Source organism: Tympanuchus pallidicinctus, unplaced genomic scaffold, assembly GCF_026119805.1.
Source record: "Tympanuchus pallidicinctus isolate F22 unplaced genomic scaffold, pur_lepc_1.0 scaffold22, whole genome shotgun sequence".
NCBI lineage: Eukaryota > Metazoa > Chordata > Aves > Galliformes > Phasianidae > Tympanuchus > Tympanuchus pallidicinctus.
The window spans coordinates 17,864,989-17,879,785 of NW_026294739.1; the positions used below are offsets into that span (position 1 = coordinate 17,864,989).

Consider the following 14,797-nt stretch of genomic DNA (forward strand, 5'->3'; position numbering starts at 1 on the left):
CCAGACATGGGTCACTAAATGGACTGGGCACTCCCCCCTCTAATTCTGAATAACAACCATGTCCAGGAAAATTAAATGAAACACAGGAATATGTCAATGTTCTCCACGTTTCTGTGGTCTTCAACAGGAATTCAAATCAAGTTCACAGCTGTGATAAATGAGTTCAGTAAAAAAGCACACATTTTCACTTATAGAATCTGTAATCTGTGGAAGTACTGCGATTTAGAAAAGGCTGTGAATATTGGCTTGGGTTCCAAGCTTCAAATAAACTTGTTTGCTCCTCAGTTTAGAATTTTCATACAGAAAAACCAAAATGCCAGTCATGAGATGTCAGTGGGCCTAATTCACATCTGGTCAAAAGTAATTTAAGAATCCCAGCTGTATCTCATTGCCTCCACTTAAATCTGTCTTCCCTCAGCTGTAGTGCAGATGAACCATCTGAACAGCCAATGCCACAGATTCTCACAGCTGAAAGAAAAAAAAAAAGACACCAACACAAACTCCAAGTTTTGAAGACTAGGATTCTAATTTGGACCAAAGTAAATTACACTTAATCAAAGATGAGCTGCAAGTTGAAGTTACTGCATGTTTTAAACTCTGGCAAATATCTATATACATGAGCCTGCTTCACCAACAGTTTTGTTTCTTTTCCTGGGATACTTAATTGCCTGCACAAAAGGAAAAACCCGAAAACCAACATTCAAAGCCCTCAGCATACAGAAAATCCCTATTCGTTCAGTCCCGAGGCAGTTCATTTAGAGAAAATTAGCACAAAATTAAATGATAAATTAAATCTGAGTCCAAGTCCATGATTAGTTTTAAACAAACAATCTATTTTTGAGAAAACAGAAAACCCATGTTATTTTAATAAAAAAATACAACACTTCAGATACACGAAGGTGATTTTTCTTTCCTCCTTTCAGTTTTGCTATAATTGCATTTTAAAGGTCAATCCAGTTCAAACAGTTGCAGCTGACACCAACTGAGGGAAAAACAGTCAGAATTCCTTAAACCCAGCAGCTGACTTCACAGATGGACAAAAATATCTTTCACTGGCTCTCACACTCGTTTAGTGAGAGCAGAGCATTACAGGCTGCAGAGCTGGGACACAGGCATTACATTCAGTAGAATGTTTTCTTTCAGCCCGCACAAAGACAAAGCAATAAGCTGAAGCTACAATGGGCCACCTTCCTTATTACAGAAAATACACCCAAAATGACAATGCCCTAAACCTGGGTACATGTGTTGACACTACGAATCCTTGTACTTTCAGATTCAGTGTGATTTTTCTCTTGCTTTTGGGTAGATCTCAAGAAGACTGCCTCACCCATCATCACCAACACTGCTCAGAAAAGGCATCTTGCCCAAGCCAGGCACCAGCAGAATGGATAGGTTATCGCCTGTGAGCCATCCTCAACTGCCTAGGTTAGAAGTGCAGTCACATATTTTAAAACCAAGACAACATATGTTTCACATTGTATAAAGCTGTATTCAGTAATAAGTATGTAAACAACCGTACACTTCGATCACAGTGTGAAGCCACTGAGAGCATACAACAAGGCACTCCTCAGCCTTTCCTCCCTGCTCTACCAGTTTGTCTCAGTCATGCTCTGTGGGAAGGGCAGAATTTAACAAAAAAAAATTGCATACCCAAGGTAGGAAGACAACGTGTTTTGCAGGCCACTGATTTTATGAAAAGTGGCTGTAGGCAGAACAAGAGCAGCAGACTATGTGCATACACCCACACACCCACCACAAAAACTCCAAGCAGGGTGGATTTTAAGTTGCAGATCAACTCCTTTGATTGCAAAAACATGCCACATCTGCAGACAATGATTTACAGATTTGTAACCTGTAATCTCTAATCTACACTGAAGAGTGAAACAATAAAGAAAGACTGGTTTATAAACCCTTGAGATGTCCCTCAAGGATCAGAAGAGCCTCCTTCAGCAGAGCCAGCACATCAGCTCAAACTGTTTCACACTCTTGACCTTCACATAAACAATTGAGGACGCTGCTTACCATTTGAAAATCCAGCATTATCAGAATGAATAAAAAAATACATTGCATTTCTAAGCCAAATTTCATCCTCTATTTAAGAAAGAGAAATTTCATTAATAATTGACAGAAGTAAAATTGAAGGGCTAACAGGTAAAAAGAACCAACACCAAAGGGAACACTTTGCTTGTTGATCATCTCTGCAGAGTGCTTAGAGATACTCAATTTGAAAAGGAGCTTTACAGCACGAGTTAAAAAGAACAAGTGTTCATCTAACTGAGCACACGGAGCACTGAAGTAACACCACCCTCTTTCACCCAGAAACCTGCCCTAGCTTTTCTACATGAGAAAGGAAGGAGGTAATGAGAATAATTACATCAAGGCTTGCATTTAAACCTGTTTTATAACTGGTATTAGAACAGTGCCTACAGCATTTCAGATGAACAGCCAATTAGCTGTTTGGAACATCCTCAGGAAGGTGGAAACTTAATTCATGATTTTAGGTTTCCATTCCCTGTTGCCATCAATGCAAACAAAGTTGTCAGTTGCTGCCAGCTTTCCTAGCTGACCAAAGCTGCAGAATTGGTTTCTGAACAAGTTATCACTTTCCTTTTGTTCCTTGTTCTCTTTCAGTTCCGACTCTAGCTCAGCACATTCTAACCTTACATATTAGGAAAGTATGTTCAGAAGTCTTTGGGTGTTGATTTTCTTTTTCCTCTCCCCCCCCCCCCCTCCCCCCCCCCATTTAATTTGCACATTCTTCTTCTACTAGAAATGAGCCATTTAAAGCCATGAAGCTTCTTTGTAAGTACCCCTTGACATCGTACTAAGCTAAAGGCTCTTAGGGACTTATTGACACATTTCAAACCCACAGTGCTTGCAGAGCACAAGCAGTATTATCTGAGTATCTCAAATGAGAGCTTAAGTGAAACAAATGACATGTACAAAGCAAGCTAAGGGGTTTAGCAAACAGAGAAAAATCCATTACTCAACCAAAAATTGAAACAAATCCTTTTCCATCTTAGCCCACGCATGGCTTCGAGTCTCCCAAGTACAACTCTGCAGTTAGCTTTAACAGGTTCAAGCTACAGCCCTTTTGGGGTTTTTTTTGTCCTACCAGAAGAATCCATCTTCCTACATATAGGCTCTAGAAAATGTAGAGAAAGTCACCTACTGTTCAAGCACACAGTGTTGGATGTAAGACAAAAGACAGAATTCCCCCCAGAGCAAGTCTTCCATATTTTAAATTGTACGTCTTCCATAACAAATTTGTTAATAAGACTCAAAAAGACAAGAGTTTATTACATTTTCATCTAAAATCTTTACACCTTTTACAGATATTTAGGTTACTTCACAGTTTATTATATTTTCTGTTATCATTAACTGAAAGCTAATGGGTTTCTGGTATTGCGGCTTCAGTGTAGTAACTGCAGCAACACCAACATTAATTTTCTATAGCTGCATACAGCAGTAGCACAAATCTGACCTGCCAGCCAGAAACTGTACCAGTATATAAAAGTTAGAGCTTACATTTGTCAAGATATTGAGCTTCCCTGTGTCACCAAAGTAAAGGCTCAACACATCTAGAATTTCTTTGAAGTACGAGGCCCAGTTTGAACAGCTAGATGGTAACTACAGCAGGGTGAAGAAATCAAGACAGATTTTGGTTCTTAAACTTTGACATTTTTAGAGAGAACTAGATAGGTAAACGGATTTTTTTTCCCCCTGTAAAAAGGTTCATACTTTTTTCTTTTTCAGAAAATTAAGACGGATAAAAACAATTCAGTTAATACTAAGACTCTTCACAGAAGCCAAAATACGCTGGGGAGTGTGTTTTTATTTTTACACAGGGTTCTACAGTAGAGACAGCACTCTAACCCTGCTCCATGAAAAGAATACGTATGCATCTTTCCATTTAAGCATTTAGCCTTATATCAAAACATTTAAACAAAACAGACATACCTTGCCGTTGAATGTGTTCAGAAACTGCATCATTGCCCTGTGTCCTTGAAACAGACCCAGCTGCCTTCCCCGTGGAAGTTCATGCCAACAAATCGCTTGACTCTCACATGATACATTTCATCTCTGTGTGTTCTTAATAGGCTACTGTTTACCTGCTGGAGTGCAACCTGTCAGTTTGGCCACCTCAAATGCCTGCAAGCATCAGTGATATTCCGCTACTCCTTTTGTTCACAGCAAAAGGTCAGCTGGAAGGGTTCAAGCATCACCACACAACTGGCAGAAACCCCTGCGAGGGAGCAATTTCCTGAAGAACTGGCAACAACTCCTACGAGCTGCTTCTCTGAAGTCATCTTTGTCCTATTTCACTTAGTTTACTATTCAGTAAGAGGTCACAGCATCACTGTAACAAGCACAAAATTTGGGAAATTCAGGTGTTGTTTGGTATCAATTCTCACTACAGGATGCTGGAGGATATAAAGATGAGAATTTAAGTAGAACAAACACATAGAAATTATAGAGGAGCATCCACCCTATGATGAAACAGGGAAAAAAGTTCAGTATTTCTCAAAGGTGCCCTGTGAGTTTCACTTCCAGCGCAGCATACATGCATGCTATATCTTTACAAACATGCTCTTTTTGTATTGGATGCATCGGAACAACTGCTGGCCCAAAGACAAGGTTCACTGGTGCATTGGACTAAGTAAAATAGCACCAGCTGGGCACAACCATCAAGGCCATGCAGACTGCCTCCTTGCTTTTACACAGTGAACAGAAAGTAAGCACCTTTGTAGTCCCACAGGGAGCGAGTACAAGGAATGTGAGCCTCCATCACAGTCATCGCAGTGAGAGGCCCTCCATCATCCTTCTTTCAAGACACCATTCTTGGGAATTCTGTAACCCAGTTTTCCTCACAGAATTTACGTAACTCCAATTCTCCTGGAAAGAATCTTCCTTCATCTACCTTTCGTGGAATGACATAAAGCAGCAGTGACAACTGAGGAAGACCTCAGTCTCCTGAAAAGCGATGCTAGCCAGGCAGCTGGTTTCTTATCAGATCACATCACTATTTCAAGCAAGACTCAATATTTTCACACTGACATTTTCTTTGAACCAAGGTTAAAAGGAAGAAGTAGAGAAACAAAGTTCCAGCCTTTTTCTCAACTAGTCCTTGGAACTGTGCTTTTTCCTCAGCAAATAAAGTCAACTGAGATGCAATCGTAATTTTAAATGTACCTCTAAGACAAGAAACATACTGTTTATATTATAGGGTTCCATGGTGAGAAAGTGCCTTTGATAGAATTAGAGTTTGCTTTTTTGCATCTTAAATGCAAATTTCTCTAGAGATAGCTAAAAAAATCCAGTAAGAAACAAAAAAATCTTCAGCAATAAAATATTTTTAGTACACGAACAAACCAAAATATTCTCATTTGCATATGGTACATCATCTCCTCTGGTGCTTTTTATTTTTATCTTGTATGACAATGCAACTCACAAACTAAATAACCAAAAGACGACGACAACATTTCTAGTGCCAGATGCTGAAGATCAATAGCCATTTCCCAAAGTTTACGGTATAATTAAAATTTGTAACAGAAATAATTTCCCTTTTCAACCCCTCAGGCTAAGCCTAGAATTACTGACTAAGTCAAAGTTATGTAGTATAGCTTTTTATATTTTTTTTATGTTTATGGATAATATAAAGGATTTTCTATGGTTTTTACAGTAATCTGATCAATGTAGAAACAGTAAGTAGGAAACATTCTCTGTATCAGCAGAGCAACAGTTATAAACATTTTGTTGCTGTTCAGGTATGTAGAGGACATGGGTTTATACAGTTAATCAACAGCTAGACAACAGTTTCCAGGAGGAAAGCCCGTGAATTAGAAGAAAATTTACCATACTCTCCTTTACCGCTCAGCTGTCATGAAGCCTTCATTAGAAGAGAGGCACCCCTACAAGTCATCTGAGTCATGAAAACCACCTGCAGCCAGATTAACATGGTATCTGTTATTTCACTGACCAGCAAATTAGAATGGCTTTAAATTTATAATCAGAATAGTCCACCTATACTTTTTTTACCCATTCAAGCCATACTAAGAAAAGATTTCACAAGAGGAAGGACAGCAAACAAGAAGAGAGCACAACTGATCCAGAGCAAGTATGCATCTCCTCTATGAAAAGAAAATTCATTTCACTGCACAATGAACTTTGCCATGACTTGGATTTACTGTAACTCTCAGGATTGCAAGTCAAATACTTTCAGTTTAGGAGCAAATAGATGCTTACTTGTTTTCAAATTTTCAACCCTGAAAACTCACCCTTGGAGGTTAAACTGGATTATTCCTTGCTCCTGTGTCTTAATGTTAATCATAACACAGGCCAAATTAAACTCTCCAATACCCATGCAAGCACATTACTTTCACTGGATCCTCAAATATAAAATACAACTAAGTTAGTAAACAATTCTGCTGATGAAGCATAAGAACAAATTCAGTCCTACTCAGCCCCTCCTTGCAGAGCAAGCATGAAAAAAAATGCAGTGAACTTCATTGTATTATGAAAGCATATAAAATCTGAGCCTAAACAGACAGCAAGAATGCAACTTCTCCACAATCACTACTTGATGAAAAAGATGCTGTCAAAACTAGCAATTATGAAACTGTTGTTAGTGCTATAGATTTATGGTAAAATTCAGGCAAAAAAAAAAAATCCACTTTCTACCTCTGTTTCCACTGACACAGAATTAGTTTAGGTTAGGCTTCTTAGCCTCTTGAATTTTAAAAAGGGTTTCAGTATATTACCAAAATATAAGTGGAAAAATGAAACTGGAAAAAGGTAAAAGCAGTGGCACCACCACTCAGAGAGGGCCTTGGTACACATGGCTCTGCACCAGATGAAATACAGCCCAGAGGCAAAAATGATAGTGAAACCTAAAATAATACCACAGTAAGTAATGAAATCACAGCACCTCTGACAGATATGTATGCTCTGCTTTACAGAAGAAGGTAGTTTTCTGTTCTGTATGTGGTGACACATTCACACTTCCTCAGGCTGGCACAGCTTTAGGCCATTTCTTGCTCAGAGATTAAGCTTGGGATATGATGATCTTAAGACATGGAAAGGTAAGTAAACCTGGTTGCTTCCCCTGCCCCCAAGGCACAACTTCAGCTGGATTCACATTGCATGATTCAAATGGCCTCTGAAAAAATCTTTTGGAAAAATATGCTTACAGAAGAACATCTGAGATACTTGAAGTCTGCCTGAATGTCCTCAAGTTCATCTGATAGAGACGGTATAATTACACTGCCATGTAATAACTCTGTCTTTTGTAAACATAATACATTTTAACTATTCATGAAATTTTGCAGTAACTTGTGTACAGCAGCAACACCACCAAGTATATTCACAGCCAAAGCAGTGCACTTTACCTCTTTTTTAGGCCTGTGCAAATGACCTGACAAAAACACTTTATGTCTACGACATTCTGTTAGACTACCTTCACAGTGCACTCCTTAATTTAACAACTCAGTTTCAGAGGGCAACATTCAAGCAGTATATCTTCTTCCCCAGATATGCTGCCTGGCTATATGACCAGAAACACATTAGTGGGAGATGAAAAATTATTAATGTACGTTATAGCTTCATTCTATCCATGCAGAGCTGCTTCATACACAGAAGGATACCTAATACATAACGTGTACTAAGAGAATCTGGAGACACGCACAGAGCCACCCTGAATCACTAGAAAAAGTAGAAGAAAGAAAATCAAGTCTGCAGATTTAGCCCAGTTATCCAATAGCCAGTTACACGTTTGCCAGAATTCACTACATAATACACAGGAGAGCATACTTGCATGGCTATTGTGCCAATGCTCCTCTATGCAGCGTAGGCTTCCTAAGCAACTCATGTTTTGCCTGTTGGCTTGGCTCTGACTTTCATAACAAACATACAGGAAAAGCTACCTAGCAACAACAAAAGAAAAAACACCACACACAAAATTACTGAGAAGTAGAAATCGTATAATAAAGTAGACTTTACAAGGAGAATTTCATCATTAGTTAACCATAGTATACTATGTAACAACACTACATTGCATTCAGGCAAGCTCCAAAAATCTAATTCCTTATTAGGAATATCATAATTATGAAGTCATAAATAGACAAAAAACAATAAAACCCTTAGAAATCTAAGTACCTTGATCACATCTATATTTCAATAAAGAAAAATAATCTTGTTTGTCTTTAGGAAGCATATTTCAACAATTAACAGCAAGTTGGAAACGTTTGGTACTTAAGGATACAACCTTGAGACTGCACCATCTCTTCTGTGGTGGAGATCAGTGAATGTATTGTTTTTTAAGCAAAGAAAAAGACAAAAAGACTTCTACACCACCACCTTTTCCAGCAGAACTCTGGTGTCCTATCCCTATGTAAAGGTACCAAACTTTCACCCATTCCCAAAAAACCTGAAGTACTTGGAGAAGGAAATGGACCTTATTAGGACCTGCTTCAAATGCAAAGCTCTTTTTCAATTACAAACTTGTGTCACCATTGCTTACACAAGCTTACACAAACCCTGTTTCCTTCTGTCTGAAGAAGCTGAAACTACACTGATGTCCCCTCTGCATCAATCTTAGTTCTTTGCTCCAATAAGTGCCATTCAATTCAGACAAAAGAAGCATGGGAACAGCAAAAATAAATATAATTACCTCACCTCTGTTCACCTTCTAAGAGACATATTCTGATGAACAATTTACTGGGGAAAACACCACTCTCCTCTGGGTCCCCTGAGAGGCAAACAAATCCCGATAGGACCTACAGCTGACTAGAGATTATTTACCTGCTAGCAGAATTTCAAAGTTGAAAGCAGCTCAAACATAGAAGTGAAGTTTTTGGACACTTTGCAAACATCATCCATTTGCTATACATTTTCAATTTCAGTACTATTTATTACAGCAAGATGTTGCTATCTTGTTTCATTTCTGGGCATACAGATTAGGAAGCAGTCATCTGCAACACACCTCTAAAAACTGGAGAGGAATATAACAACCAAATAAGAATAACACAGAGCAGACTGGGAGCTGGAAGCCTTTGGTTTGATACTCAGTTCTGCAGTAGATTCTCACCATTGGTAGAGATTCACAATTATCATGCTTCAATTTAAGTAGTCAATTTAAGTAGTTTTCTCAGTTTTAATATGCTTGTGTTATATAGGATATTTTTTCTAGAACTACAATTTCACACCCTGCTTTATAAATGCAAACCAGAAAATCAACATGAAAAAAACAGCATTCCTGTGATAAGAGTTAAAAGCATTTTGAAAAAAAAAAAAAACAAAAAAACAACAAACCAGAATGATTAAAGCTGAAGTCAAATGAGTGCTCTGTGCTGATCCTGCTGCTGATGACTCTACAGGACTATCAGAATCTCGTATTTTTCACAGCACCAGGACAGTGATCAGTACATACTTCTCTAGCTCTCTACACTCCCTACGCTGGAATGAAAGTCAAAAATCTACAGGAGGCAGCAATAAAATGAATTATTTTAAATTATCCATTGTTCCCACACCTTGTTGGTGAATAGAGTCAAACTAAGTAAGAAACGCTGTCACAGAAAACTTCACTGTTATCATCCTAAAAGAGCCAAAGAAAGACCAGCGATGTTCTGCTAATAATTGTCCAGACAGCTACCAGGCACTGAACTCAGGGGACTGAGGTCCTCAGAATCAAACGCAAAGCAGAAGTGTGATTATTTATTTTTTAAACAATGGACCTTCACATCTATCATCTGATGCTGCACAATTCCATTTAAAAACTACAACTGATTACAGCATTCATTAGCATTATCCAAAGTCCCACTCAAGCGCGCTTGAAGAATGAGGCTGTTCCTTGAAAAAGCCTAGCGAGTAGAGTTAGTGGCCAGAAAGTTCTTCTGATAAGAGAAGCTTGAGGAAACACTTCTCAAATTCACTTTGAGACATTCCCTTTCTAATTCCTGCTGCTCCATGCAAGCACACCGTGCTCTTTATGTATGCCCTTGATGTGCTCCTATTGCCTTTCTCAGCAAAAAGTACTAGTTGCTTCTTTTAGACTTGGTCTGTAAAAGTTTCATGAGACTACATACATATTGATCTAAAATAAAACAATCAATATCAGAACACAAGAACAAACCCCGAGGAACCCCTGCTTCAGAGCTGATCCTCAGTCCAGATGAATCACAAAAGGAAACTGGACTTGCTGGAAGTTTAATACAATAACATACTCAACCACATGTTTGTATTAAGGATTTATAAAATACTAATGATGATTCTTAAAATAGACATGTTAATAAGCAGTGCATAACGGAGCACTGAAAAAATAAGGATGGTACAATAATAATGCTCATTTGACTTCTCCCATCCTAGCATACTCCCAGTGCCTCTCAAGATCTGAATCATTAAGCTGCCCCAGCCTCAAATTGTTAGTTCTGCTTCATGGGGAAGCCAAGTGTATACTGCATACACTTAGCAGGTGAGTAAACCTAATACGACCATCCAGCAACACAATAGAGTGTGAAATTAATTACAACTCATGTATGACATCCCATTAACGTTTACAGCAGTAGCACCTTGTGGGGCTGGTATGGTCAGAGTCTCCTGTAAACAGAACTTCATTCACAGAAAACTGAAAACAACAACTAGTAGGAAGGGACAGATCTTGATTCAAATAAAAATAATAAAAAGCCCACACAAAAATACCCTGTACACTGTCAGCTGCAGTGCATTTTTAAAGGGCTTGCAGGGAGCTCAGTGGAACAGGAATTGATTCCTGGCCAGCAGTCAAAGGCCAGTTGTTCTGGGCTCACTTTGATCTCGCCAACAGGCACACCCACGCTGCAAGTTCCATGGAGATGAAGGGCTGGAGTATTTACAGAGGTAGTAAAATGATTACAATGGAAACAAACCAGGCGCTAAGTCACTCTTGTAACTTACTACACTTGGTGTAAAACAAGAACACTGTGATGGTGGAGTGACCTTCTATTTACTGAGTGACCAGATGGCAAGAATTACTGACTTATGTAAGCCCCAAGCCTTCCTCACCATTTGATGCCCGTTGGGTGAAATCAAACAAATGCCCCGGCGTAGCCCTTAGTGCACAAATCTAATCATCACAAGACCATTACATTGTGCCTTAAAAGAAAATGCTGCAGGGAAAGACAAGGAGTGAACAGGACTGAAATGCTTGGATCCTTAAAAAAAATCTTGTTTCGCTTTTTCCACAACAGAATGGAAACACATGAGCATAGCGCAGTGAGGTGGTTTGTGCACCTGCTGACCAGGCTGCATCACTTTTGCTAATGAATAAGTGAAGCCAGCCTCCAGGGCTGTCAATCTGGCACCTTTAGTAATTCATACAAGCCCAAAGTTCCACAAAAATAAATAACATGAAAGGAAAGCAAGCCATCTCACTGGCAGTGCTTTTGACACGTATCTTGAGTAATGTTAATTTTTCCACTTTTTTTTCTAATAAAAAACACGAGCAAAATCACCAATTATTTTGGAGTCACTAAAAACAAACACATGCAGAAGTAACAGTACATCACCTTGATGGCAACCTAAAAAACACAACAAAAAACCCTTACACTGGGGTGTATGTACAGAGAACATTTCTATTCACAAAAACAAGTTGCTGAGCAGCCATGATTCTCATTCCACCCACTAATGCAAATCATTTCATTTGACTAAGCTCACTTACACTAATGAAGAAAAGGCACAAATCAAGTTTGGATCACAGTCACGGCTCCCAAAAGATATGTGTAAAATACAAAAGGCCTGATTCACTTATGTAAGTTTAGCTAATATAATTTTATTTGCAGCAGTGAAACAGCTTCTCACTTGCAACAAAAAAAAATCAAGATCAGAATTAGGCTGAAAATATTTCTGAAGAGTGTACCACTGAACCCCAAGTCGGATCCTGAATGAAAAAAGAAAAACTATAAGTTCTCAATACCACAGCACAGAAATAGCATTTATATCTGTGCACTACTGAATGTCGCTGCTTTTTCCAGAATTAAAATCTGAATGCCCATTGACCTCACTTACTTCAACTTACTTCAGTGCATGTTAAAACGGGAGAAAACTAAAAAGGGATTTCCACTCTCAGAAGCTCTGAATGCAGGAAGCCTGCTCTGGCATTAACAGAGTTATTCCCATGTAACGTAGGTCATAGACACATATTTGAATCCCAGCAGAATATGCTTGCATATGTATGAGGAATAACTTTGAGGGGAAAAGCAGTAACACAGTTTCTCTATGACTAGCAGTCACTTGGAAAACCATTTGCAAATTTTAAAATAGCTTGAGGATTCTTACAGAACTCAAAATAGTTCCAAAGCTTCAGTTGTTGCTGGTATGCAAAATATGAGAAAGAGCTGAGAAAGGGATTGGTAAATTAAGAAAAAGAAAAACACAGGTTGAGTGTCAGGGGGAAAAAAAACACTGCATGTTAAGAAGATAAAATAATGGAATAACTCCTCAGGAAGATAATATTTCCTGTGACATTAAAACCATCTCTTGGAAGAAAAAAGGACTACAGGGGAAACATTGTTTTTCATAGCAGAACCTTGACACTGATGTCGCAAAAGAAGGACTAAGTAAGATTCATGAACTGTTGTGTACAGGCTTCTACTGAAAATTTATAATGTCTAGGACAGCGCTCTATTCTTATGACTGCTTACCAGGACTATTTAGCACGGATGTTTTGTGCTACCTTAGCACAGCCCACAGAGGAAGAAAGAAAACAACCCAGAATAAGCCAACAGTGAAAAAGGGAAACAATGTCCTCACTCCTTGCAGATCTGCCAAGCCATGCTCAGGTGCAACAGGCACTCAGTTTGTGCAAAACAGTGTGAAACACTTCCGATCCTCAAAATACTTGCAGCAAATTTAACTGTGTCATGAAAAAGCAACCTCAACATCCACAGCTCACCTTGAGTTTAAAGCAGCCTTTGCTGCCAACAGAGCACCAACATTCACATGATCTTATCGCACCTTTTCTTGCTCTTTTAACTTAGCACAGTGTTTGTGTTTTTACTGTACTTGTTGTGCTTTGTTTTCAGAAACCACTGCGCTGCAGAAACAAGGGATGCGGGCTTTCTTCTTTTTCCACAGATACACACATGTGCAAAAACCAAGTCCACTCGTGTGGACGTGCAGCACACACTGCAACAGCTGAAAGTGAAACAAGCTTCTACACGCGGTGACTAACAATGCACCAAACTTCTTACCAGCTAAGTATTTCAAAGCTTGCATGCTCTTACCTTGTTGGGAAGCATTTGGCAAACTTGATTCATTCTCCTCCATTTCTAACAGGGATAACCTCCACCGCAAGGAGCAAAGCTGTTCTATCACGTTGGCTGAGTTGCTGCGCAAGTTTTGACCTCCTGACTTTCAACTATAGCACGGTAACTGTATACCTGACTTTTTGTGAATAATTAGCATCCTGCTTCCTGGGTTACCTGGGCTTGCCTGACCTGTTTCTCTATAAACTGACATCATATCCTTTGATCTCTTTTGATTAACATGTGCTTTAGGCAACACTGCTTTGTCTTATTTTGGACTCTCCCGCTTGTTTGTCCCCCACCCTTTACTTTCACTTCTACGCAGGAAGTTATCTGAGCAACATTTATCTTTCACAGCAGGTGTTTTAGTCAAAATGCCAAAGCCTGCAGAAATTTTGCAACTGAATTCGAAGATTCTCTCAATTTGCATTTTATAAGAAAGCTAGGAGTAGATAACCATGAGGCCCATCTCCGCAGGATGGGAATTTGCAGACGCAGTTCTTCGCCATGCAGGAACACAACTGCAGCAGATTCAGCTCCCACTGGCAAAAGCTTAGCCACGAACTCCAAAACTAAAATACAAACCCACCCTTCCCCTGTCTTTCACAAGGATTACCTGCAAGGAAGATGCTTTATTTGAACACTGTAATTTTCAGATTTTTTTTTTTTTGACTGTGTAATAGAAAGGGATTATAAACAAAAGGAAAGGTGATTTTGCTTCTCTTACCAAACTGCTCCAGAACAAGGACGAAATTTTAAGATAATCTTATCCTGACTTCAAGTTGAGTTCCAAGAAAATATTTGCTCTTTCCTACTTCAGAAGTCAAAGAACAGGTTTCTGGTACTCAGGCGATCAATTTGCTGAACAAGTACACCTGGTCTATGCCTATGAAGTCAGTTTTATTTTAGCATTCACATTTATGACTGCCAGCAACAGAAATTAAAGAAGCCACTGCACTGCTTGGAAGGAACAATGACTAATTAAAAGAACTAAGTAGCTCCCACAGAGTTAACCTCTGTCTGGATTACACTCAGAAAGGTGTAATCAATCACTTCAGAACTTCGTTTAATTAGAGCTGGGTTTTTTTGCTGTTAGTTTGGTGGGGGTTTTTTGTTTTGTTTTGTTTTTTTGCTTGTTTGTTTTTGGTTAAGTACCAAAAGAATTACTTATTAGTATAGAAAAGAGAAAAATACTGAAGACCTGTTAGCTTAAGATTTATCTGGACTAGGTAATGTAGAATTTCTAAAGGAAATATACTAATTAAAACACAGCCATTATTCAGGAAAGAGAATTTCTTTACAGACAGTAACACCCTTCAAGCTTATCATCAAATAGACAGAAGTAACAAAATATTTATGTCTTCTAGTGATTCACTGTCAACTATGTGGCAGCTTTCTGTGCATATAACTAAGTAACTTCCTCATTTACATGCTCAACTAACTCTTAGCCATATTTCAGCATCTGAATTTGCCTACAAAGGTAAGTCACACATCCCAAGTCTGAACCATTGAGAAGTGAA

General features: G+C 38.8%; 1 protein-coding gene across 3 annotated transcripts in view; it reads right to left on the reverse strand.

Annotated features, from left to right (window-relative positions):
- Positions 1-13,368, reverse strand: part of NAALADL2 (N-acetylated alpha-linked acidic dipeptidase like 2) — a 287,821-nt gene extending 274,453 nt beyond the window's left edge. For all 3 annotated transcript variants that reach the window (XM_052687257.1, XM_052687255.1, XM_052687258.1), the window contains exon 1: positions 13,257-13,368. In XM_052687257.1, coding sequence (XP_052543217.1) covers positions 13,257-13,299 — 43 coding nt within the window. In that variant the 5' untranslated portion in view covers positions 13,300-13,368. The remainder of the gene's footprint in view (positions 1-13,256) is intronic.
- Between the last annotated feature and the right edge of the window lie 1,429 nt (positions 13,369-14,797).